This window comes from Mustelus asterias, chromosome 2 (genome assembly GCF_964213995.1).
Source record: "Mustelus asterias chromosome 2, sMusAst1.hap1.1, whole genome shotgun sequence".
Lineage (NCBI taxonomy): Eukaryota > Metazoa > Chordata > Chondrichthyes > Carcharhiniformes > Triakidae > Mustelus > Mustelus asterias.
In genome coordinates this window covers 4,117,568-4,142,765 of record NC_135802.1, presented here as the reverse complement: position 1 = coordinate 4,142,765, position 25,198 = coordinate 4,117,568, and the positions used below count along the sequence as shown (strand labels likewise).

General features: G+C 49.3%; 1 protein-coding gene and 1 non-coding gene across 5 annotated transcripts in view; one reads left to right on the top strand and one right to left on the bottom strand.

Moving 5' to 3' along the window:
- shrprbck1r (sharpin and rbck1 related) overlaps window positions 1–25,198 on the bottom strand; it is a 109,343-nt gene that overhangs the window by 11,927 nt on the left and 72,218 nt on the right. For all 4 annotated transcript variants that reach the window (XM_078230259.1, XM_078230244.1, XM_078230269.1 and 1 more), the window contains exons 9-12: window positions 8,792–8,952; window positions 7,530–7,641; window positions 4,312–4,491; window positions 1,390–1,488 (exon numbers count right to left, since the gene is read on the bottom strand). In XM_078230259.1, the coding sequence (XP_078086385.1) occupies window positions 1,390–1,488; window positions 4,312–4,491; window positions 7,530–7,641; window positions 8,792–8,952 (552 nt within the window). The remainder of the gene's footprint in view (window positions 1–1,389; window positions 1,489–4,311; window positions 4,492–7,529; window positions 7,642–8,791; window positions 8,953–25,198) is intronic.
- LOC144482198 (U2 spliceosomal RNA) lies at window positions 15,157–15,355 on the top strand. The gene has a single exon (XR_013495906.1). It is a non-coding gene; the product is annotated as a U2 spliceosomal RNA (small nuclear RNA).

The window sequence follows — 25,198 nt, the reverse complement described above, 5'->3', positions numbered from 1 at the left end:
AGGTTTTTACAGTTTCTTGTCACCTGCCCTAATATCTCCATGTGTGTCTCAGTGTTTGATAACACTCCTGAGATGCACTCTTGGACATTTTCCTACATTAAAGGTACTATATAAATGCACAATGTTGTTGAGTGTGGATCCATAATTGGAAAGGTTGGAGAGAGTCTGTGTGGGAGGGGGAGGGACAGAAGCAGCGAATGGGGAGAGGGGGAGGGACAGGAAGCAACGAATGGGGAGAGGGGGAGGGACAGGAAGCAGCGAATGGGGAGAGGGGGAGGGACAGGAAGCAGCGAATGGGGAGAGGGGGAGGGACAGGAAGCAGCGAATGGGGAGAGGGGGAGGGACAGGAAGCAGCGAATGGGGAGAGGGGGAGGGACAGGAAGCAGCGAATGGGGAGAGGGGGAGGGGGTAGGGACAGGAAGCAGCGAATGGGGAGATAGGCCCTGCCAGTGCTGCCATGTCTCAAAAAGGTTTAACTCCCTCAGCTCCCTCATTGTGAACACTGCCTCGAACATTTCTGCTTCCTGAGCATTTCCTGGTAAATTCATAGAATCCCTACAGTGCAGAAGGAGACCATTCGGCCCATTGAATCTGCACCGACCACAATCCCACCCAAGCCCTGTAACCTCATGCATTTAGCCTGCTAATTCTCCTGACACTAGGGTTAATTTAGCATGGCCAATCCACCTAACCTGCACATCTTTGGAGTGTGGGGGAAACCAGAGCACCCGGAGAAAACCCACACAGACACAGGGAGAACGTGCAAACTCTGCACAGACAGTGACCCGAGGCCGGCATTGAACCCGGGTCCCTGGTGCTGTGAGACCATAAGACCATCAGACATAGGAGCAGAATTAGGCCACTCGGCCCATCGAGTCTGCTCCGCCATTCAATCGTGGCTGATATTTTTCTCATCCCCATTCTCCTGACTTTTCCCCATAACCACTGATCCCCTTATTAATCAAGAACCTATCTATCGCTGTCTTCAAGACACTCAATGACCTGGCCTCCACAGCCTTCTGCAGCAAAGAGTTCCACAGATTCACCACTCTCTGGCTGAAGAAATTCCTCCTCATCTCGGTTCTAAAGGATCGTCCCTTTAGCCTAAGGCAGCAGTGCTAACCACTGTGCCACCGCACCGCCCAAATTCCCTATCAATCCCAAACCTTCCCAAGGATTGAATCCTGTTACGTATCTGGAGAGGCTCTGACAGGAATCTTTCCCTCACATTCCAGGATAGAGGATGAATGTAACCTTCCACACCCCCCCCCCCCCGTCCTCCCCTCTTCACTGACTCTCTCGCTCGCCCCGCAGAGCTGGCTGGAAGGGCTGGAGTGCCTGTTCCGCTCCTCATTCCCATGTTCTCCTCAATCCACCCGCGGGTTTTACCTTCAGCATCTCTGTGGTGCGTCGAGCGGCGGAATCGTTCAGTGCCCGGTTACGCAGGTCGTCCTGATACTGTTTGCAGTTCATACCCTGGTGAATTTCCTGGAACGGGGAAGGGCAGAGTGAGACAGACGGCACTGCTCCATGAAGTCTAAACAGAAGGCACTGCTCCGTGAGGTACAGACAGAGTGAGGCAGACGGCACTACTCCGTGAGGTATAGACAGAGTGAGACAGAAGGCACTGCTCCGTGAGGTATAGACAGAGTGAGACAGACGGCACTGCTCCGCAAAGTCTAGACAGAGTGAGACAGACGGCACTGCTCCGTGAGGTATAGACAAATGGACAAGGGGCCCTGGGGAGGTGGCACACTGCCCCCTCAGTGAGGCTAGTTGCTGGTTGTGGTGGGTCAGGCTGGTTCACAAAAGAGGGAGCTGCAGGCGATTTCCCCCCCCCCCACTGTGGGTGTCACTGACCAGGCAGCATTTATGGCCCATCAATAAATGTCCTTGAACTGAGTGTCTCGCTCGGCCCTTTCAGGGGGCAGCTGAGAGTCAACCACATTGCTGTGGCTCTGGAGTCACATGTAGGCCAGACTGGGTAAGGACGGCAGATTTCCTTCCCTAAAGCACATCAGTGAACCAGATGGGTTTTTTACAATAATCAATGATAGTTTCACCATTACGGAGGCCAGCTTTCAATTCCAGATTTATGAATTAAATTTAAATTCCACCAGCTGCCATGGTGGGATTTGAACCCGGGTCCCCAGAGCATTAGTCTGGGCCTCAGAATTATTAGCCCAGTGACAATATCACACACCACCAATTACCCATTATACTGACCCTCTTGGGCAATGCAGCACTCCCTCAGTACTGACTCTCTGACAGTGCGGCACTCCCTCAGTACTGACCCTCTGACAGTGCAGCACTCCCTCAGCACTGACCCTCTGACAGTGCGGCACTCCCTCAGTACTGACACTCTGACAGTGCGGCACTCCCTCAGTACTGACCCTCTGACAGTGCAGCACTCCCTTAGCACTGACCCTCTGACAGTGCAGCACTCCCTTAGCACTGACCCTCTGACAGTGCGGCACTCCCTCAGCACTGACCCTCTGACAGTGCAGCACTCCCTTAGCACTGACTCTCTGACAGTGCAGCACTCCCTTAGCACTGACTCTCTGACAGTGCAGCACTCCCTTAGCACTGACCCTCTGACAGTGCAGCACTCCCTTAGCACTGACCCTCTGACAGTGCGGCACTCCCTCAGCACTGACCCTCTGACAGTGCGGCACTCCCTCAGTACTGACTCTCTGACAGTGCAGCACTCCCTCAGTACTGACCCTCTGACAGTGCAGCACTCCCTCAGCACTGACCCTCTGACAGTGCGGCACTCCCTCAGTACTGACCCTCTGACAGTGCAGCACTCCCTCAGTACTGACCCTCTGACAGTGCAGCACTCCCTCAGCACTGACCCTCTGACAGTGCGGCACTCCCTCAGTACTGACCCTCTGACAGTGCAGCACTCCCTCAGTACTGACCCTCTGACAGTGCGGCACTCCCTTAGCACTGACCCTCTGACAGTGCGGCACTCCCTCAGTACTGACCCTCTGACAATGCGACACTCCCTCAGTACTGACCCTCTGACAGTGTGGCAGTCCCTCAGTACCGACCCTCTGACAGTCCCTCAGTACTGACCATCTGACAGTGCAGCACTCCCTCAGTACTGACCCTCTGACAGTGCGGCACTCCCTCAGTACGGACCCTCTGACAGTGCGGCACTCCCTCAGTACTGACCATCTGACAGTGCGGCACTCCCTCAGTACTGACCCTCTGACAGTGCGGCACTCCCTCAGTACTGACCCTATGATAGTGCGGCACTCCCTCAGTACTGACACTCTGACAGTGTGGCAGTCCCTCAGTACTGACCCTATGATAGTGCGGCACTCTCTCAGTACTGACCCTCTGACAGTGCGGCACTCCCTCAGTACTGACCCTCTGACAGTGTGGCAGTCCCTCAGTACTGACCCTCTGACAGTGCAGCACTCCCTCAGTACTGACCCTCTGACAGGGCGGCACTCCCTCAGTACTGACCCTCTGACAGTGCGGCACTCCCTCAGTACTGACCCTCTGACAGTGTGGCACTCCCTCAGTACTGACCCTCTGACAGTGCGGCACTCCCTCAATACTGACCCTCTGACAGTGCGGCACTCCCTCAGTACTGACCTTCTGACAGTGTGGTAGTCCCTCAGTACCGACCCTCTGACAGTCCCTCAGTACTGACCATCTGACAGTGCAGCACTCCCTCAGTACTGACCCTCTGACAGTGCGGCACTCCCTCAGTACGGACCCTCTGACAGTGCGGCACTCCCTCAGTACTGACCATCTGACAGTGCGGCACTCCCTCAGTACTGACCCTCTGACAGTGCGGCACTCCCTCAGTACTGACCCTATGATAGTGCGGCACTCCCTCAGTACTGACACTCTGACAGTGTGGCAGTCCCTCAGTACTGACCCTATGATAGTGCGGCACTCCCTCAGTACTGACCCTCTGACAGTGCGGCACTCCCTCAGCACTGACCCTCTGACAGTGTGGCAGTCCCTCAGTACTGACCCTCTGACAGTGCGGCACTCCCTCAGTACTGACCCTCTGACAGGGCGGCACTCCCTCAGTACTGACCCTCTGACAGTGTGGCACTCCCTCAGTACTGACCCTCTGACAGTGCGGCACTCCCTCAGTACTGACCCTCTGACAGTGTGGCACTCCCTCAGTACTGACCCTCTGACAGTGCGGCACTCCCTCAATACTGACCCTCTGACAGTGCGGCACTCCCTCAGTACTGACCCTCTGACAGTGTGGCACTCCCTCAGTACTGTGCCTCTTTGAAAGCGCTGTGCTTGGGGTTTAATGGTCTCTGGTTTGATCTTTACCTTACAGAGCAGGCAGTTGAGCTTTGAGCAGATTGGACAGTGGAATTCATTGACCGTGTCCTCATAGATACACCATCCCCTGCAGTCGGCCGTTTTGCAGTGGTAGCTGTTTTCGCTGCTGCTCTCTGCTACACTCATGCTGCGATCCAGGAACTTATCATAGTCTTCGAGTGAAACCAGCTGAGAAACAAAAAACAGCAGCAAGGTTCAGAACAGCGAAACCTCGCTTTTCCACATTCACCCCATCACTACCCAAAAGTTAAAGTCTATTTATTAGTGTCACAGGTCGGCTTACATTAACACTGCAATGAAGTTACTGTGAAAATGCCCTATTCGCCACACTCCGGCGCCTGTTCGGATATACTGAGGGAGAATTTAGCATGGCCAAAACACCCTAACCAACACGTCCTTCAGATTGTGGGAGGAAACCGGAGCACCCGGAGAATGTGCAGACTCCACACAGACATTGATCCAAGCCGGGAATCGAACCTGGGTCCCTGGCGCTGTGAGGCAGCAGTGCTAACCACTGTGCCACCGTGCTGCCCTAAGATAGAAGGAGTGCTCTGTCGGCCTCTCATTCCATTACTACACAGCTCACAACTTATTTTAAAGTGAATTCTCCAGCGAGCTATACAGCAGAAACTGTGCTTCACATATTAATCTCGCAGTAACCTCTCAATGTCCAGGTTTCTTTAACGAACAATAACATTTTAAAAAATTAATTTTTGGGACATGGGCGTCACTGGCTGGCCAAGCATTTATTGCCCATCCTTGGTTGCCCTTGTTCAGAGGGCAGTTGAGAGTCAACCACATTGCTGTGGCTCTGGAGTCACATGTAGGCCAGACCGGGTAAGGACGGCAGATTTCTTTCCCTCCAGGACATTAGTGAACCAGATGGGTTTTTCTGACAATCGACAATGGTTTCAGGGTCATCAGTAGATTCTTAATTCCAGATATTTTTTATTGAATTCAAATTCCACCATCTGCCGTGGCGGGATTCGAACTCGGGTCCCCAGAACATTAAGCGGTTATTGGATAGGCACATGGAGCACATCAGGATGATAGGGAGTGGGATAGCTTGATCTTAGTTTCAGATAAAGCTCGGCACAACATCGTGGGCCGAAGGGCCTGTTCTGTGCTGTACTGTTCTATGTTCCATAACATTAGCTGAGCTTCCAGATTAATAGTCTAGCGATAATACCACTTGGCCATCACCTCCCTTATAATATTAATTATAAAACCAGACTTGTCAAGTGGAAAGATAAAGCTTATTTATACAGAATCATATCATAGAATCTACAGTGTAGATGGAGGCCATTTGGCCCATCAAGTCTGATGTGTACCTCATAATCCTACATAGTTACCATAGCCAATCCCGAACCTGCACATCTCACTCAGTATCTCATTCAGCTACCAATCACACTCGAGTGTTGGGTGGAGCTGTTTAACTGCAGGTGGCATCACAGCCCGAGTTCCCAGCTCTCCTCACTTACCTGAGGCCCAGTCTCTGGAGCCGGGTTGGATGGACTCTGGTTGGGGGGTTTGGGGGGGGGGGGGGGGGGGGGGGTAGAGGAATGGTGGGAGACCCTGGAAGATCTGCCCCCCCCACCCAGGGGTTCCTGACTCTAGTTGCTGCATTGGCTGCTTCATTTGCCTGCTTCTTCCCTCCAGAGAGAGCACCAGGTGGTGAGTACACACTCACACAGCAAGGGAGTAGCATAAAATAACAGGAACAGGAGCAGTCCTGAAAACTCCAACTAACCCTCCAGCACCCACTGCCTTTTGCGGGGGGAGATTTCCAGATGTGCCACCCCCTCTGAGTGAGGAAGTGCTTCCTGACATTGCCCTGAATGGTCGGCTTGGATTGGAAGATTCTTCCCCCGCCAGGGGAAACAATTTCTCCCTGTCGACCCAATCAAATCCTTCCATCATGTTAAACACATTGATTGGATCTCCCGAGGGTGAGAATGGACGCGGTGCACAAAGAAATGAAACGAGAGAGAACGTGATGGGAAAGAAATGGAATCTGCAGCATTCACTGACCGCTCCCCCGCCCCCCAGGCCTCCTCCCCACCCCCAGGAATCACTGATCCCCCTGGACCCCCTCCCCACCCCCAGAGCTCACTAACCCCCCTGGACCCCCTCCCCACCCCCAGAAATCACTGATCCCCCTGGACCCCCTCCCCACCCCCAGAGCTCACTGACTCCCCCACTCCCAGAGCTCACTGACTCCCCCACTCCCAGAGATCACTGACCCTCCCCCCTCCCCCCTCCCCCCCCCCCCACCCGCAGGACACCCTCCCCACCCCCAGAGATCACTGACTGCCCCCCCCCCCTTTCCAGGCCTCCTCCCCACCTCCAGAGATCACTGACTCCCCCTGGACCCTCTCCCCACAGTAAGAAGTCTAACAACACCAGGTTAAAGTCCAACAGGTTTATTTGGTAGCAAAAGCCACGAGCTTTCGGAACAGGCTGTTCCTTCGTCAGGTGGGTGGGAGTTTCTGATTACAAACAGGGCACAAAGACACAAACTCAATTTACATGAATAATGGTTGGAATGCGAGTCTTTACAGGTAATCAAGTCTTAAAGGTACAGACAATGTGAGAGGAGAGAGCGTTAAGCACAGATTAAAGAGATGTGTATTGTCTCCAGACAGGACAGCCAGTGAGATTTTGCACACCCAGGCAGGTTTTGGGGGTTACAGATAGTGTGACATGAACCCAATATCCCGGTTGAGGCCGACCCACCCCCAGAGATCACTGATCCCCCCATCCCCCCTACCGCCCCCCCCCCCCAACCCCGGCCAGATCCCCTCCCCACCCCCAGAGCTCACTGACTCCCCCACCCCCAAAGATCACTGACCCTCCCCCCCACACCCCTGGACCCCCTCCCCACCCCCAGAGCTCACTGACTCCCCCAGCCCCAGAGATAACTGAAACCTCCCCTAGGCCCCCTCCCCACCTCCAGAGATCACTGACCCCCCCAGGACCCCCTCCCCACCCCAAGAGATCACTGACCACCCCCTTCCCCCCCCCCAGGCCCTCTCCCCACCTCCAGAGATCACTGATCCCCCCCAGGACCCCCTCCCCACCCCCAGAGATCACTGATCAGAGCTCAATGACCCCCTCCTCCTGGACCCCCTCCTCCTCCCCGGATTGTAGAGCTCACTCCGCTCGGACCCCCGGACCCCCCTCCCCAGGTTCCAGAGCTGACTCACCGCCCGGACTTCCCGTTCCTGGAGTTTGCTGTCACAGGCGTAGTTTTCATCCCGGTATGGACAGGGTACCTGCGGGTCGGTACAGCTCCGGATCAGCTGTTTTAGGCACTCTCTGTGGATAGAACAACAAGGGTTACTGATACACCCTCTCCAAAATCTTTATTCCTCTCTCATCCCCCTGCTCCAGGAGGCTATTCAGCCCATCTTAGAGCACCTATCTGTACTGGCCCAATGGTTGTTGGTTCAACCTATTGTTCACCAATCCAACCACTCTCTCTGGCAGCTCCTACTCCCACCATTTCACATTTCTTTTTCTGGTTCTTTACATGTTCAATCTGTGCCCTCCTAGCACTGGAGACAGTTTCTCCTTATTTACTCTGTCAAAGCCCCTCTGGATTTCCAATTACATTCTTGATTTGGAATAACTCTATTCAATTTCCTCTTAATCTTCCCAGCCCCAGCTTCTCCAGTGCAACTCCGTAACTGAAATCCCATCATCCCTGGAACATTCTCGTGAATCTTGTCTGCACTCTCTCTCTCTCTCACATTTCCTTCCCAAAGTGTGGCGCCCTGAACTGAATTCAGTTCTCCAGTTGAGGGCTGGTGCTTTCTAAAGATTCACTACAAGCTCCTTGCTCCTCTGCAGTTCCTATTACAGCAGGATGGCTGGATCATTTGAGACCACAGCATTGGGTGGGGGGGGGGGGTCGCTCCTTCTTCAGGTGAGTCTCTCCCTGTCCAACCCCAGTCCAACGCCGGCATCTCCACATCTTGGGAAAACTGACCAGGAAGTTGTTGGATTGTCAGCAAAAACCCAACAAGGTTCAGTCACGTCCTTCAGGGAGGGAAACCTGTGGGCATTACCTGGTCAGGGCCTGCTGGTGACTCCAGTGCCACAGTAATGCGGTGGGCTTCTAACGGAGTTTGCCTGGGTCGGTAGGGGGTGGATCCAGCCTCCAGAAGGGCCAGGGATGGGAATAATTGCCAGCCTTTCCCGTGGCGCACTCATCCCGAGGTTGGATTGGGAAGACAGGAACAGGAATTGAACATTCAGGCCCTCACGCTGTTCCACTATTTAATCAGATCGTGACTGATCGGTGACCTAACTCCAGACGGGCAGACAGGAAGAAAAATATCACCAGATTGGCTTGGGGGAGGAGGGAGTGAGGGGGAGGGAGGGGGGATGCAAATCTGGAAGATAAAATTAGAAGTGCTTACGAGTGTGGACAGGTGGGTTTGTGATGTACTCTTCAGCCTCTTACCTACAGAAGGAGTGCAGACAGTCTCGCAATACCACTCCCTCCCCTGGCTTCACATCCTGTAGGCAGATACGACACTCAATGGGCTGGTGGTTGAGAATGAGGTGCTGCCCATCGAGCTGCAGGAGGTTCTGGTAATTCCGCAATCGCTTTTCCTCCAACTCCTAAAAGAAACGGAAGGGAAAATACCAACAACAGCATGACTGGCAGCTCAGCCTCCCTCGCAGATTACATCAGAGAACTTAACCAGCCCGCGCTCACAAACCCCAAAACATCCACTGTTAGATGTGATTCTGTGATCGGACAGCACTTGCTGGACAATCCTGAGTGCGTTAATAGCTATACTGGGGCGGCACAGTGGTTAGCACTGCTGCTTCACAGCGCCAGGGGTCTGGGTTTGATTCCGGCTTCGGGTCACTGTCTGTGTGGAGTTTGCACAGTTCTCCCTGCGTCTGCGTAAAGTAAAGTTTACTTATTAGTCACAAGTAAGGCTTACATTAACACTGCAAGAAATTCCCCTAGTCGCCACACTCCGGCGCCTGTTCGGGTCAATGTACCTAACCAGCATGTCTTTCAGAATGTGGGAGGAAACCGGAGCACCCAGAGGAAACCCATGCAGACACGGGGAGAATGTGCAAACTCCACACAGACAGTGACCTGAGGCTGGAATTGAACCTGGGTCCCTGGTGCTGTGAGGCAGCAGTGCTAGCCAATGTGCCACGTGGGTTTCCTCCGGGTGCTCCGGTTTCCTCCCACAGTCCAAAGATGTGCGGGTTAGGTTGATTGGCCATTGATTGGTTGGGAGCACAGTGGTTAGCACTGCAGCTTCACAACTCCAGGGACCTGGGTTCGATTCCTGGCTTAGGTCACTGTCTGTGTGGAGTTTGCACATTCTCCTCATGTCTGCGTGGGTTTCCTCCGGGTGCTCCGGTTTCCTCCCACATTCCAAAGATGTGCAGGTTAGGTTGATTGGCCATGCTAAAATTGCCCCTTAGTGTTCTGAGATGCGTAGGTTAGAGGAATTAGCGGGTAAATATGTAGAGATATGGGGGTAGGGCCTGGGTGGGGTTGTGGTCGGTGCAGACTCAATGGGCCAAATGGCCCCTTTCTGCACTGTAGGGTTTCTATGATTCTATGCTAAATTGCCCCTTATTGTTCGGGGGATTAGCAGGATAAATATGTGGGGTTACAGGGATGGGACCTGGGTGAGATTGTTGTCTCAATGGGCCAAATAACCTCCTTCTGCACTGTAGATTCTATGATTCTATTATTCTACACTAACAAGCAATACAAGATAATCAGTCCAGCTCATAATCTGGCTCACATACACTCACTGGAAGCAGCATTCTTAACCAGTGAAACACACACCCCAATGAGCAAATACATTCAAAAATCTCCAATTATCTCAAAAGCCACTCTTAGCCATTCTCTCCTGAGCAAACTGCAGAGGGGAGCACGGATGCAAGTTATACTCAGGGTAGAGCAGAGACAATAAAGAGAGGAAGAGCCAGGGGTGAACCACTGTGTGTACCATTTTTATCAAATTCAGCACAGTTTCTACTAGGACTCTGCAGAGGACAGATAAGAGTTAACCACATCGCTGTGGGTCTGGAGTCATGTGTAGGCCGGACTGTAGTTTGGAAACAGCTCACCTAAACTTTCCAGCGGTAGCAGGTTCTACATTCGAACAATCAGCTCTCTTTATTTCTCCATTGGTTTATTAGTAACTATTGTGTATTCCACAAGTGGAAGCATTCTCTCTCCATGCTACCTTGCATTAAGTTGACCTTTCTCTACACCCTAGCTATGACTGTGACACTACATTCTGCACTCTCTCCTTTCCTTCTCTATGAACAGTATGCTTTGTCTGTCTGGCGTGCAAGGAACAATACTTTTCTCTGTATACTGATACATGCGACAATAATAAATCAAATGCGAGGTGATGCATTTTGATAGATTGAACCAGGGCAGGACTTACTCAGTTAATGGTAGGGCGTTGGGGAGAGTTACAGAACAAAGAGATCTAGGGGTACATGTTCATAGCTCCTTGAAAGTGGAGTCACAGGTGGACAGAGTGGTGAAGAAGGCATTCGGCATGCTTGGATTCATTGGTCAGAACATTGAATACAGGAGTTGGAATGTCTTGTTGAAGTTGTACAAGACATTGGTAAGGCCACACTTGGAATACTGTGTACAGTTCTGGTCACAATTATAAAAAGGATATTATTAAACTAGAAAGAGTGCAGAAGAGATTTACTAGGATGCTACCGGGTCTTGATGGGTTGACTTATAAGGGATGTTGGCCTATATTGCGAAGGGGATAGAATATAAAAGCAGGGATGTCTTGATGCACCTTTTGCTACCAAATAAACCTGTTGGACTTTAACCTGGTGTTGTTAAACTTCTTACTGTTGATGCACCTGTACAGGGCATTGGTGAGGCCGCAGCTGGAATACTGTGTGCAGTATTGGTCCCCTTATATGAGGAAGGATATATTGGCATTGGAGGGAGTGCAGAGAAGGTTCACCAGGTTGATACCGGAGATGAGGGGTTTGGATTATGAGGAGAGGCTGAGGAGATTGGGTTTGTACTCGTTGGAGTTTAGAAGGATGAGGGGGGATCTTATGGAGACTTATAAGATAATGCGGGGGCTGGATGGGGTGGAGGCGGAGAGATTCTTTCCACTTAGTAAGGAAGTTAAAACTAGAGGACACAGCCTCAAAATAAAGGGGGGTCGGTTTAAGACAGAGTTGAGGAGGAACTTCTTCTCCCAGAGGGTGGTGAATCTCTGAAATTCTCTGCCCACTGAGGTGGTGGAGGCTACCTCGCTGAATATGTTTAAAGCGCGGATGGATGGATTCCTGATCGGTAAGGGAATTAAGGGTTATGGGGATCAGGCGGGTAAGTGGTACTGATCCACGTCAGATCAGCCATGATCTTATTGAATGGCGGGGCAGGCTCGAGGGGCTAGATGGCCTACTCCTGCTCCTATTTCTTATGTTCTTATGAGAGGCTGGATAGACTGGGACTTTTTTCTCTGGACCGTAGGAGGCTGAGGGGTGATCTTATAGAGGTCTATAAAATAATGAGGGGCATAGATCAGCTAGATAGTCAATATCTTTTCCCAAAGGTAGGAGAGTCTAAAACTAGAGGGCATAGGTTTAAGGTGAGAGGGGAGAGATACAAAAGTTCCAGAGGGGCAATTTTTTCACACAGAGGGTGGTGAGTGTCTGGAACGAGCTGTCAGAGGTAGTAGTAGAGGCGGGTACAATTTTATCTTTTAAAAAACATTTAGATAGTTACATGGGTAAGATGGGTGTAGAGGGATATGGGCCAAATGCGGGCAATTGGGATTAGTTTTGGGGTTTAAAACAAAAGGGCGGCATGGACAAGTTGGGCCGAAGGGCCTGTTTCCATGCTGTAAACCTCTATGACTCTAAATCAAATCCACCTTGTCCAAACCTTTCACAACATTAAAGACCCTATTCAGGGACCCCTCTGGCATGGTGGGTGAGGGATCCTGTCTGTGCTTCGCTCTGTTTGCTTCATTTAAGCAAAGATTTCATGTTCGGGTATTTCTGCCTATGCAATTACAGTCAAATGCTAAGCTTCAGAAGTTAACTAACTTGACCACATTTTAAGACTCAGCAGGTATGCTGGGTTAGCTGGAGCATTTGACTGCATTTTTTGAAAGTACAATGCAAGCAAAACAGGCTTTCTCATTCATCAACGTTTTTCATAATTTTTCATAACCAAAGTTTTTCATACTGCGGTGAGTTACTCACCTCCTGACTCCCCAAAACCTATCCACCATCTACAAGGTACAAGTCAGGAGTGTGATGGAACACTCCCTACTTGCCTGGATGGGTGCAGCTCCAACAACACTCAAGAAGCTCGACACCATCCAGGAGAAAGCAGCCCCGCTTGATTGGCACCATTTCTACAAACATCCACTCCCTCCACCACCGATGCTCAGCAGCAGCAGTGTGTACTATCTGCAAGATGCATTGCAGCAATTCACCAAAGATCCTTAGACAGCACCTTCCAAACCCACGACCACTTCCATCTAAAAGGACAAGGGCAGCAGATAAATGGGAACACCCCCACCTGGAGATTCCCCTCCAAGCCACTCACCATCCTGACTTGGAAATATATCGCCGTTCCTTCACTGTCGCTGGGTCAAAATCCTGGAATTCCCTCCCTAACAGCACTGTGGGTCGACCCACAGAACATGGACTGCAGCGATTCAAGAAGGCAGCTCACCCCCACCTTCTCAAGGGCAACGAGGGATGGGCAATAAAAGCTGGCCAGCCAGCGACGCTCATGTCCCACGAATGAATTTAAAAAACAGCATTTGCAGCTGGAGACAGCATGTGCCGAGCAGTTTCAATAACACAGGTAAGAATTAACACATATTGTAGTCACAGTTCTATGTTTAATTAGTTTGGACAGTAAGAAGTCTCACAACACCAGGTTAAAGTCCAACAGGTTTATTTGGTAGCAAATACCGTAAGCTTTCGGAGCACAGCTCCTTCGTCAGATGGAGTGGATATCTGTTCTCCAACAGTGCATAGACACAGAAATCAAGTTACAGAATACTAATTAGAATGCAAATCTCTACAGCCAGCCAGGTCTTAAAGGTACAGATAATGTGGGTGGAGGGAGCAGAGTCGCTGAGCAGAAACTGATAGCCAAGTTTTGCACACACGAGGACGGCCTAAACCGGGATGTTGGATTTATGTCACATTATCAGTAACCCCCACAGCTTGCCTCCTGTGCTTGTAGAATCTCACTAGCTGTTCTGTCTGGAGACAATACACATCTCTTTAACCTGTGTTGTACGCTCCCTCCACCCACATTATCTGTACCTTTAAGACCTGGCTGGCTTTAGAGATTCGCATTCTAATTAGTATTCTGTAACTTGATTTCTGTGTCTATGCACTGTTTGAGAGCAGATAACCACTCCATCTGACGAAGGAGCTGTGCTCCGAAAGCTTATGGTATTTGCTACCAAATAAACCTGTTGGACTTTAACCTGGTGTTGTGAGACTTCTTACTGTGCTTACCCCAGTCCAACGCCGGCATCTCCACATTATAATTAGTTTGGTCCAGAGTCTATTTTAAGCGCTGCTTTAATCAGTACAATACTGGCTTTCGCCAGCATCTCTCTCTCGCTCCAGTTTATTTTTGCTTTCTGTAATGTGTTAATTTTAAGACCTGTTCAACAAAAGAAATTCAACTTCGTATCAGTGCCGTCTCCATCTGTACAGAGGAATGAATGGACCCTACAGTGGGTTTTGAATTCACTTCCTGCAACAGAAAACAAAGGAAAGAGAAAGTCCCAGAGCCTTTTTGGAATAATTAGATGTAAGCGCTGTCTATGTTACCCATCGCTAACTGCCCTTGGACTGAGTGTCTCGCTCGGCCATTTCAGGGGGCAGTTCAGAGTCACCCACATTGCTGTGGCTCTGGAGTCACATGTAGGACAGACCAGGTAAGGACGGCAGATTTCCTTCCCTAAAGGACATTAGTGAACCAGGTGGGTTACTGGGATCCTGTTGGAGGAGATATTCCTCGGATAACTGAGTATGGGTGTGCCAAAGGACGGAGGCAAATGCAGCATTCGTTTATAAACGGGGAAATAGAGGAACGCTAAGGAGATGCACGCCAATATCGGTGGGCAGTAACATTTCAGATCTTGAACTAAGGATGAAATTACCAGATATATAGAGACTAGTATTTATCTAATGTCATTTTCATAGCAAAAACATTCCAGGACACACTGTGAGGGCAATCAAACAAAATGAGATGGACCATAAGACCATAACACATAGGAGCAGAATTAGGCCATTCGGCCCATCGAGTCTGCTCCGCCTTCCAATCATGGCTGATATTTTTCTCATCCCCATTCTCCTGCCTTCTCCCCGCAACCCTTGATCCCCTTATTGATCAAGAACCTTTCTCTCTCTGTCTTAAAGACATTCAATGACCTGGCCTCCACAGCCCTCTGTTGCAAAGAGTTCCACAGATTCACCACTCTCTGGCTGAAGAAATTCCTCCTCATCTCAGTTTTAAAGTAGCGTCCCTTCACTCTGAGGTTGTGCCCTCTGGTTCTAGTTTTTCCTACTAGTGGAAACATCCTCTCCACGTCCACTCTATCCAGGCCTCTCAGCATTTTGTAAGTTTCAATTAGATCCTCCTCATCCTTCTAAATTCCAACGAGTACAGACCCAGAGTCCTCAACGTTCCTCATACAACAAACTCTTCATTCCTGGGATCATTCTTGTGAACCTCCTCTAGACCGCCTCCAAGGTCAGCACATCTTTCCTTAGATACGGGGCCCAAAACTGCTCACAATATTGTGCTGCTTTGCTTCTCTGCCTTTTGGCTAAGATCAAGTGTAGTATCGACATGCTGCGCTTGGTTGAAGTCATTAGGTTACATTTTAGCTTCATTTGAAACAATTTTTTAAAGCGGCATCTCGGCCTTTTGGCTAAGATGCAAATGAGATCAAGCCTTGGAGGAGGAGCTATGCCTAGTCCAATCAGCTTGGCTCATGTAGATCAGGCCCAGGACAGGAGGTGAGAGCCCTGTCTTGTCAGCCTGGATCGGGAATGTCTCAACTTGTTGAGACTCTGAATTGGACTTGATTTGATTGAATTGGAATAAAAATACAAGGTAAATATGATTTAAAACATAAAGGGACAACTTGACAACCTCCTCAGAATTCTGTAAGGAGGCAACAGACATGGCAGATGAAGACACTTGAAGTCAGGTTGATTGGCCATGCTAAATTGCTACTTAGTGTCAGGGGGAACAGGGTAAATACATGGGGCTATGTGGATAGGGTTGGGCCGGATTGTGGTCGGTGCAGACTTGATGGGCTGAATGGCCTCCTCCTGCACTGTAGGGATTCTATAACTCTATGATGAAGAAATGCAGTGGATGTTGTGTACAGACTTTAGAGAAGCCTTTGATGGGGTAAAACATGGGAAGGAAAATTAGAAAGCTGGATTAAAGATAGAACGGAGCACGGGAAAGAGTGTTGAAGTTATGAACGGATCTCTGAGTGGTTGGAAATAGGTTACACTCCACGCATACAAACTAGGAGCAGCACAACCCCCTCCTCCAGTTTTGGGACAGCTTTGGTTTATGGGGCATGTCTGTGAGTTGGGTATAAATCTAGAGGGTGTGGTGTTGAAATTTGCAGGGGACCCGGAAACAGGAGCTCAGTTAATCTCAGAAAGCCACAAAGGGATATTGACAAGATGGGAAATTGATCTAAAAAGTAGCAAATGCCAGCAGATGCTCCAGCAAAATAAAACAGCAGGGATTTGACAGGAAGAATAGAATAGGCAGGGAGAGTTCCCACTCGTGAAAAGCTCACAAACAAGGCAGCACAGATTTAAATTGGTAAAAGTAGTAAAGGCAATATAAGGACTTTTTCACACACCGAGTGGTTAGGATCGGGAATGTACTGAGAGTTCGGTGGGGACAGATTCACCCAGTGAGTGGTTAGGATTTGGAATACACTGTCTGAGAGTGTGGTGAAGACAGATTCACACAGCGAGTGGTTAGGATCTGGAATGCACTGTCTGAGAATGTGGTGGAGACAGATTCACACAGCGAGTGGTTAGGATCTGGAATGTACTGTCTGAGAGTGTGGTGGAGACAGGTACAATTGAGGTGTTTAAAATGAAATTAGATAGGGTAGGAAGGTAAGATATCAGCCAGCCTGTCTGCCCGGAGGCCTCCAGAGGCCCTCAAGATGCCAAGTAGAGACAGGGGAAGGCAGAAGTAGCCAGCGTACTACTTCCCTCACTCAGGATAAAAGGCAGGACGATATGGGGGTTTGCAGGGTGGGGGGGGGATGTTACATCTTTCGGGGGAAGCACTGTGCCCTCGGTAGGGACAAATCCCATTTCCCATAGATTGTCACCCTCCCGCCTCCCCCTCACCCCCACAAAGTCGTGTGTCTCAAACCCAACCCCCAGAGTCCCTGATCCCTCTGTCCCAGGATTCCTGATCCCTTCCCAAATAAAAATCTGGAACTATTTTCACATTGAAGTCAGCGCTCTGTCAACCCACCTTTCATTCAGGGGTCGGAACAATGTGACACCAATACCCACCCCCCTCCCCTCTGCAATTCGTAAAATTCACCCCAAGATTATACAGACAAGATTTAGAAAAGAGAGCTAGAGAACTTTTTTTGACAGGGAGAGCTGTGGGATACGCACTCAGGATTCGTGGTGGAGGTTTAACATTAGATTGGGATGAGAAGAGAACGGGAACCAGAACAGGAACAGGAACTCAGCACTGACCCTCTGACAGTGTGGCACTCCCTCAGTACTGACCCGCTGACAGTGCAGCAGTCCCTCAGCACTGACCCTCTGACAGTGCGGCACTCCCTCAGCACTGACCCTCTGACAGTGCGGCACTCCCTCAGTACTGACCCTCTGACAGTGCGGCACTCCCTCAGTCCTGACCCTCTGACAGTGCGGCACTCCCTCAGTACTGACCCTCTGACAGTGCGGCACTCCCTCAGCACTGACCCTCTGACAGTGCGGCACTCCCTCAGCACTGACCCTCTGACGGTGCGGCACTCCCTCAGTACTGACCCTCTGACAGTGCGGCACTCCCTCAGTACTGACCCTCTGACAGTGCGGCACTCCCTCAGCACTGACCCTCTGACAGTGCGGCACTCCCTCAGTACTGACCCTCTGACAGTGCGGCACTCCCTCAGTACTGACCCTCTGACAGTGCAGCACTCCCTCAGTACTGACCCTCAGCATTCCATCAGGCCGCTGACCAGAGATTGCTGAGTGAGAGTGGGACAGGGTTCTGATCGTCCGGAGGGCAGGTTTTGTGATGAAAGAAAAACAATAATTTCACTCCATCGTTGGAGACAAGTGTCTGGATTTTAATTTGTTGGCAAAGAAAAATAATAAAATAGTTCTTTTTCGGTTATACTTTCTACAGCCGTGTCTTTACAATCAGAAATTGAACACTTGCGTCATTGGAAAATCAGCCCCGATCAGATCATAAAACATAGCAGCTTTGGGAGTGCAGGCGTACACTCAAGGTCAGATAGAATCAGTGTGTCTTTTGCTGTGTCTGTATCTTTCGAGTTATTCCACAAGCACTGAGACAATGCATAGTGTCAAGTCCAGGTCACCCATCAGGACCTCCATGTTCAGCCTTTACAGAGCTGCTGGCTCCTGGTACTGTGTTCTCAAAGCAGGGAGGGGGAAGAGTATGAGCGTCAGCATCTCGGTATCTGCCAGTGACAAGTTCCGCCACAAACCCCACCCCAGCACCGCCTCCTGACGCAGTCTCTGATGGAGAGGCGAGGGAGCCTGGGTCAGTCTGAGGGTGGCAGCTTCTCACTCTCTGCCCGGGCCACTCTGAGCACGTTGCATGTGGATAAGAATTCTTCTCTTCTTCCTTTTTCCTGTGATTCAAAAAACAGAAAGGAGAGAAGAATGAATCTGCTGGAGCAGACATTGGAAACCAACATGCTTCATGTGAAAGTGCTGTCAGCTCCCAGAGCTCAGGTCAGCCCCCCCTGAGGGTGCTAACGTCGCCCCACCTGCCCAGCGGGACAGCAAGTTTGAGCTTCTGAGTTTAAATCCAGTTTTTACAGGATCCCTGTATGGGTAACAGATGTATACATACATATAAAATCCAGTTATTGACACCAACTCTGCAATGGCCAGGTATGGCAATTCGAATGTGACAGTGGAATAATGAGAACAAGGCATTGACCTGTGGAATGAACCATTGAATAACTCTCACTTGTTTTGTTGAGCTGAAACAGGTGCAACGTGTGTACCTGTTCTTTCTGTCTGCCAAGAATAGCACCTCGTGTATTAATATATGTAGCCTTGGAAACATTTTGTCCAGGTCTTGTCATTTATCCACTTTTAAAGATGCTAAACTCCTTATTGTTTCCTCCCTCATTATTTTATACCATCCAATATTTCACACTTGTCCTCTTTTGAGAAAACAGACAAAAAGTATTTATTAAGACCTGTGCCCATGTCTCCTGCCTACAGTCAAGTTGCTTCTTTGGTTTCTAATTGGCCTTACTCTTTCCTTGGTCACTATCTTGTTCTTTATCGATTTATAAAATATCTTTCCTTTATTTCACTTGTCAACTCACACAAACGTACAAATCTGCAGCAGGACGAGACCATTGGGCCACTTGAGCCTGGGTTGTCAGTCAGTAAGGCTATGGCTGATACGATTGTGGCCTAATTCCAATTTACCTCCGAGAACCTTTGTCAATCAGAAATATAACTCAACCTTAAAAAATATTCAGTGACCCTGCGTCCACCACTCTCTGAGGAAGAGAGAGTTTCTCATGATCCTTGGGGGGTGGGGGGAGGGATCACTTCTTCATGTTCCCTCTTTGAACAAAGAACAATACAGCACAGGAACAGGCCCTTCGGCCCTCCAAGCCCGTGCCGCTCCCCGGTCCAAACGAGACCATTCTTTGCTTTGCTTTCCTATTTTTCTTTTTGATTTCACCGGTGGCGCAGTGGGTTGGCACCTGCTGTCTCACAGCGCCAGGCACCCAGATTCGATTCCCGGTTTGGGTCACTATCTGTGTAGAGTCTGCACATTCTCCCAGTGGCTGTATGTGTTTCCTCCGGGTGCTCCGGTTTACTCCCACAGTCTGAAAGACGTGCTGGTTAGGTGCTAAATTCTCCCTCAGTGTACCCGAACAGGCGCCGGAGTGTGGGCGACTAGGGGATTTTCACAGTAACTTCATTGCAGTGTCAATGTAAGCCTACTTGTGACACTAATAAATAAACTTTAAAACTTTTGCACTTTCTGAACTCCCCGGTATCTGACATCACTAAAATGTGTTTAAGTCACAGATAGATAGATTTTTAACCATTAAGGGTTATGGGGAGTGGGCGGGTAAGTGGAACTGAACCCACTATCAGATCAGCCATGATCTTATTGAATGGCGGAGCAGGCTTGAGGGGCTAGATGGTCTACTCCTGCTCCTATTTCTTATGTTATGTTTTTATGCCCATGATAATGCCCGCTGCCACAGGAATGGAAAATTGCAGAGACAGTAATGTGATTATCCCTCAGCTCCATCCATATGGCCTCATTCGATCATCCTTCCGACATATAGTGACTTTTAATGACTTTTAAGGAGCGTCTCGACAAATACATGAATAGGATGGGAATAGAGGGATATGGTCCCCGGAAGGGGAGGGGGTTTTAGTTCAGTCGGGCAGCATGGTTAGTGCAGGGTTGGGGGGCCGAAGGGCCTGTTCCTGCGCTGTAATTTTCTTTGTTCTATATCAGCCCTCCTCACAGCTGGAATTCCTTTCTTAACCAATGTCATAACCCTCCGCTGCACCCCTTTTCTTAAAAAGCCTCCTCTCTTCCGTCTGAAGACCCAGGAAGCTGGATAATGAGCTGCCATACCTGCCCTTCTTTCAACCATCGTTCCATTTATTTATTAGTCAAAAGTCAGCTTACATTAACACTGCAATGAAGTTACTGTGAAAATCCCCTAGTCACCACACTCCGGCGCCTGTTCGGGGACAGAGGAAGAATTTAGCACGGCCAATGCGCCTAACCAGCACATCTTTCAGACTGTGGGAGGAAACCGGAGCACCCGGAGGAAACCCACGCAGACACGGGGAGAATGTACAAACTCCACACAGTGACCCAAGTCTGTGAATTGAACCCAGGTCCCTGGTGCTGTGAGGCAGCAGTGCTGACCACTGTGCTACCATGTCGTATCAATCGGTATGATATCACACTTCATAGTGTCTCCTTGCCACCCTCAGCTCATCTGCCTTATTTATTAGACTCCCTGTATTATTGTACATTCCACCAACCACTGAACAACTCAACTCCTTAGCTGTCTACTTCCTAGCCCTTGTTTTGTTGTGTATGTCAGTTAGGATTATATTCACTGGAGTTTAGAAGAGTGAGAGGGGATCTCGTAGGAACTTATAAAATTCTAACAGGGTTAGACAGGGTAGATTCAGAAAGAATGTTCCCGATGGTGGGGGAGTCCAGAACTAGGGGACATAGTTTGAGGATAAGAGATAAACCTTTTAGAACTGAGGTGAGGAGAAATTTCTTCACCCAGAGGGTGGTGAATGTGTGGAATTCACTGCCACAGAATGTAGTTGAGGCCAAAATGTTGTCTGATTTCAAGAAGAAATTAGATATAGCTCTTGGGGCTAAAGGGATCAAGGGATATGGGGGGAGGGGGGAAAAATCCAGGATGTTGAATATGATCAGCAGTGATCAAAATGAATGGTGGAGCAGGCTCGAAGGGCCGAATGGCCTCCTCCTGGTTTGTGTGTTTCTACGTTTCTATGTGCACTGTTTCTGACCCATTTGAGGACAAAGAGGAAGGATTTCTGAGGTGCCACACTGTGGGTTATTTAAACAAACCATTGCAGCTTTATTTACAAGGTATTGTCTGGTTGAAGTCCAACATGGAAGAGAGATAAAATCCTGTGAATGCCTCTGCTGATGTCACAGCACCTTACGTGACTAATCACACACACACACATACAGAATTACAGATTACAATACAGAACAGTTATTAACCTTCTGCCCTTCCATTTCTAGTTTTGTTGATTGACGTTCTGAATCTACACTCAGGTTCCCATTCCCCTGTCAAACCCATTCACATCTCAACAACAACACCTACACATATCCCCACCTTGGCCTGGACCCCTGTTGAGGTGCGACCCATCCGGCTTGTAGAGGTCACAACTCCCCCAAATCGGGACCCAATTCCCTCAGGAATGTGAAACCCTCCTTCCTACATCCTCTCTCCTGCCATCCATACAGCTGCACCATCCTCCCATTTCAAAATGGTGGCACAATGATTGGCACTGCTGCTTCACAACACCAGGGACCCGGGTTCGATTCCCGACTTGGGTCACTGTCTGTGTGGAGTCTGCACATTCTCCCCGTGGGTTTCCTCCGGGTGCTCCCGTTTCCTCCCACAGTCCGAAAGACGTGCTGGTTAGGTGCATTGGTCGTGCTAAATTCTCCCTCAGTGTCCCCAAACAGGTGCTGGAGTGTGGCAACGAGCGGATTTTCACAGTAATTTCATTGCAGTGTTAATGTAAGCCGACTTGTGACTAATAAATAAATATACTCTTGAGCAGGGAAATTTACTACCTTTCAGGTCAAACCTTTACATTTATTTCCTAGCTCCCTAACTTGTAGGACATGATCCCTCGCTCACTATCCCCATGTCGCTGGTGCCAATAAGGCCCACAATCTCTACTCACCCTCCCTGCTCAGAAGGTCCAACAGCCATTTAGGAGGACTTATCTGTTGAGGTAGTATGGGCGGAGATTAGAAATAGGAGAGGAGAGGTCACCCTGTTGGGAGTCTTTTATAGACCTCCTAAAAGTTCTAGAGAGGTTGAGGAAAGGATTGCGGAGTCAATCCTGCTTAGGAGTGAAAGTAATAGGGCAATTGTTATGGGGGATTTTAACTTGACTAATATTGACTGGAATTGTTATAGCTCTAGCTCGTTAGAGGGGTCAGTTTTTGTTCAAAGCGTGCAGGAAGGTTTTTTGACTCAGTATGTAGACAGGCCAACTAGAGGTGAGGCTATATTGGATCTGGTGCTGGGAAATGAGCCAGACCAGGTGCTAGACTTGGAAGTTGGTGTGCATTTTGGTGATAGTGACCACAATTCGGTTACGTTCACCTTAGTGATGGAAAGGGATAGGCATGAACCTCGGGCCAGTGGTTTTAGCTGGGGGAAGGGTAATTATGAGGCTATTAGGAGAGAATTAGGAAACATAGGTTGGACTAGGAGATTACAGGGACTGGGAACGTCCGACATGTGGAGTTTTTTCAAGGAGCAGCTACTGCGAGTCTGTGATAGGTATGTCCCTGTCAGACAAGGAGGAATTGGTAGGGCTAGGGAACCGTGGTGCACCAAAAAAGTTTCTTTGTTGGTTAAAAAGAAAAAGGAGGCTTATGTTCGGATGAGACGTGAGCACTCGGGTAGTGCACTAGAAAGCTTTAGATTGGCTAAGAGGGAGTTGAAGAGCGAGCTTAGAAGGGCTAAAAGGGGACATGAGAAGACTTTGGCGGATAGGGTTAAAGAGAATCCTAAGGCGTTCTATAGGTATGTCAAGAACAGAAGGTTGGTTAGGGCAAGTTTAGGGCCAGTTATAGATGGCAGAGGGAAGTTATGTGTGGAACCGGAGGAGATTGGTGAAGCATTGAACCAATATTTCTCTTCGGTGTTCACGCAAGGGGACATGAATATAGCTGAGGAGGACACTGGGTTGCAAGGGAGTAGAATAGACAGTATTACAGTTGATAAGGAGGATGTGCAGGATATTCTGGAGGGTCTGAAAATAGATAAATCCCCTGGTCCGGATGGGATTTATCCAAGGATTCTCTGGGAGGCAAGAGAAGTGATTGCAGAGCCTCTGGCTCTGATCTTCAGGTCGTCGTTGGCCTCTGGTATAGTACCAGAAGATTGGAGGTTAGCGAATGTTGTCCCATTGTTTAAGAAGGGGAACAGAGACTTCCCCGGGAATTATAGACCGGTGAGTCTCACTTCTGTTGTCGGCAAGATGTTGGAAAAAATTATAAGGGATAGGATTTATAGTTATTTGGAGAGTAATGAATTGATAGGTGATAGTCAGCATGGTTTTGTGGCAGGTAGGTCGTGCCTTACTAACCTTATTGAGTTTTTTGAGAAAGTGACCAAGGAGGTGGATGGGGGCAAGGCAGTGGACGTGGTATATATGGATTTTAGTAAGGCGTTTGATAAGGTTCACCATGGTAGGCTTCTGCAGAAAATGCAGATGTATGGGATTGGGGGTGATCTAGGAAATTGGATCAGGAATTGGCTAGCGGATAGGAAACAGAGGGTGGTGGTTGATAGTAAATATTCATCATGGAGTGCGGTTACAAGTGGTGTACCTCAGGGATCTGTTTTGGGGCCACTGCTGTTTGTAATATTTATTAATGATCTGGATGAGGGTATAGTTGGGTGGATTAGCAAATTTGCTGATGACACCAAAGTCGGTGGTGTGGTAGACAGTGAGGAAGGGTGTCGTAGTTTGCAGGAAGACTTAGACAGGTTGCAAAGTTGGGCCGAGAGGTGGCGGATGGAGTTTAATGCGGAGAAGTGTGAGGTAATTCACTTTGGTAGGAATAACAGATGTGTTGAGTATAGGGCTAACGGGAGGACTTTGAATAGTGTGGAGGAGCAGAGGGATCTAGGTGTATGTGTGCATAGATCCCTGAAAGTTGGGAATCAAGTAGATAAGGTTGTTAAGAAGGCATATGGTGTCTTGGCGTTTATTGGTAGGGGGATTGAATTTAGGAGTCGTAGCGTTATGTTGCAACTGTACACAACTCTGGTGCGGCCGCACTTGGAGTACTGTGTGCAGTTCTGGTCCCCACATTACAGGAAGGATGTGGAGGCTTTGGAGAGGGTGCAGAGGAGGTTTACCAGGATGTTGCCTGGTATGGAGGGGAGATCCTATGAGGAGAGGCTGAGGGATTTGGGATTGTTTTCGCTGGAAAGGCGGCGGCTAAGAGGGGATCTTATTGAAACATATAAGATGATTAGAGGTTTAGATAGGGTGGATAGTGATAGCCTTTTTCCTCTGATGGAGAAATCCAGCACGAGGGGGCATGGCTTTAAATTGAGGGGGGGTAGTTATAGAACCGATGTCAGGGGTAGGTTCTTTACCCAGAGGGTGGTGAGGGAATGGAATGCCCTGCCAGCATCAGTAGTAAATGCGCCTAGTTTGGGGGCGTTTAAGAGATCCGTAGATAGGTTCATGGACGAAAAGAAATTGGTTTAGGTTGGAGGGTCACAGTTTTTTTTTTTAACTGGTCGGTGCAACATCGTGGGCCGAAGGGCCTGTTCTGCGCTGTAATGTTCTATGTTCTATGTTCTATTTACTGACTCTCCACCTTGAACCAAGGAGGCAATGTACCAGGGGTTGGCTCCAGCGCCCCCAGTAATACTATCTGGCTCAGACCTGCGATCACAGCAAAGATCCTTTTGATTTGATTGATTGTCACATGTATTAGTATGCAGTGAAAAGTATTGTTTCTTGTGCGCTATACAGACAAAGCATACGGTTCATAGAGAAGGAAACGAAAGAGTGCAGTATGTAGTGTTACAGTCATAGCTAGGGTGTAAGAAAGATCAACTAATACAAGGTAGGTCCATTCAAAAGTCTGACAGCAGCAGGGAAGAAGCTGTTCTTGAGTCGGTTGGTACGTGACCTCAGACTTTTGTATCTTTTTCCCGATGGAAGAAGGTGGAAGAGAGAATGTCCGGGGTGCGTGGGGTCCTTAATTATGCTGGCTGCTTTGCCGAGGCAGCGGGAAGTGTAGACAGAGTCAATGGATGGGAGGCTG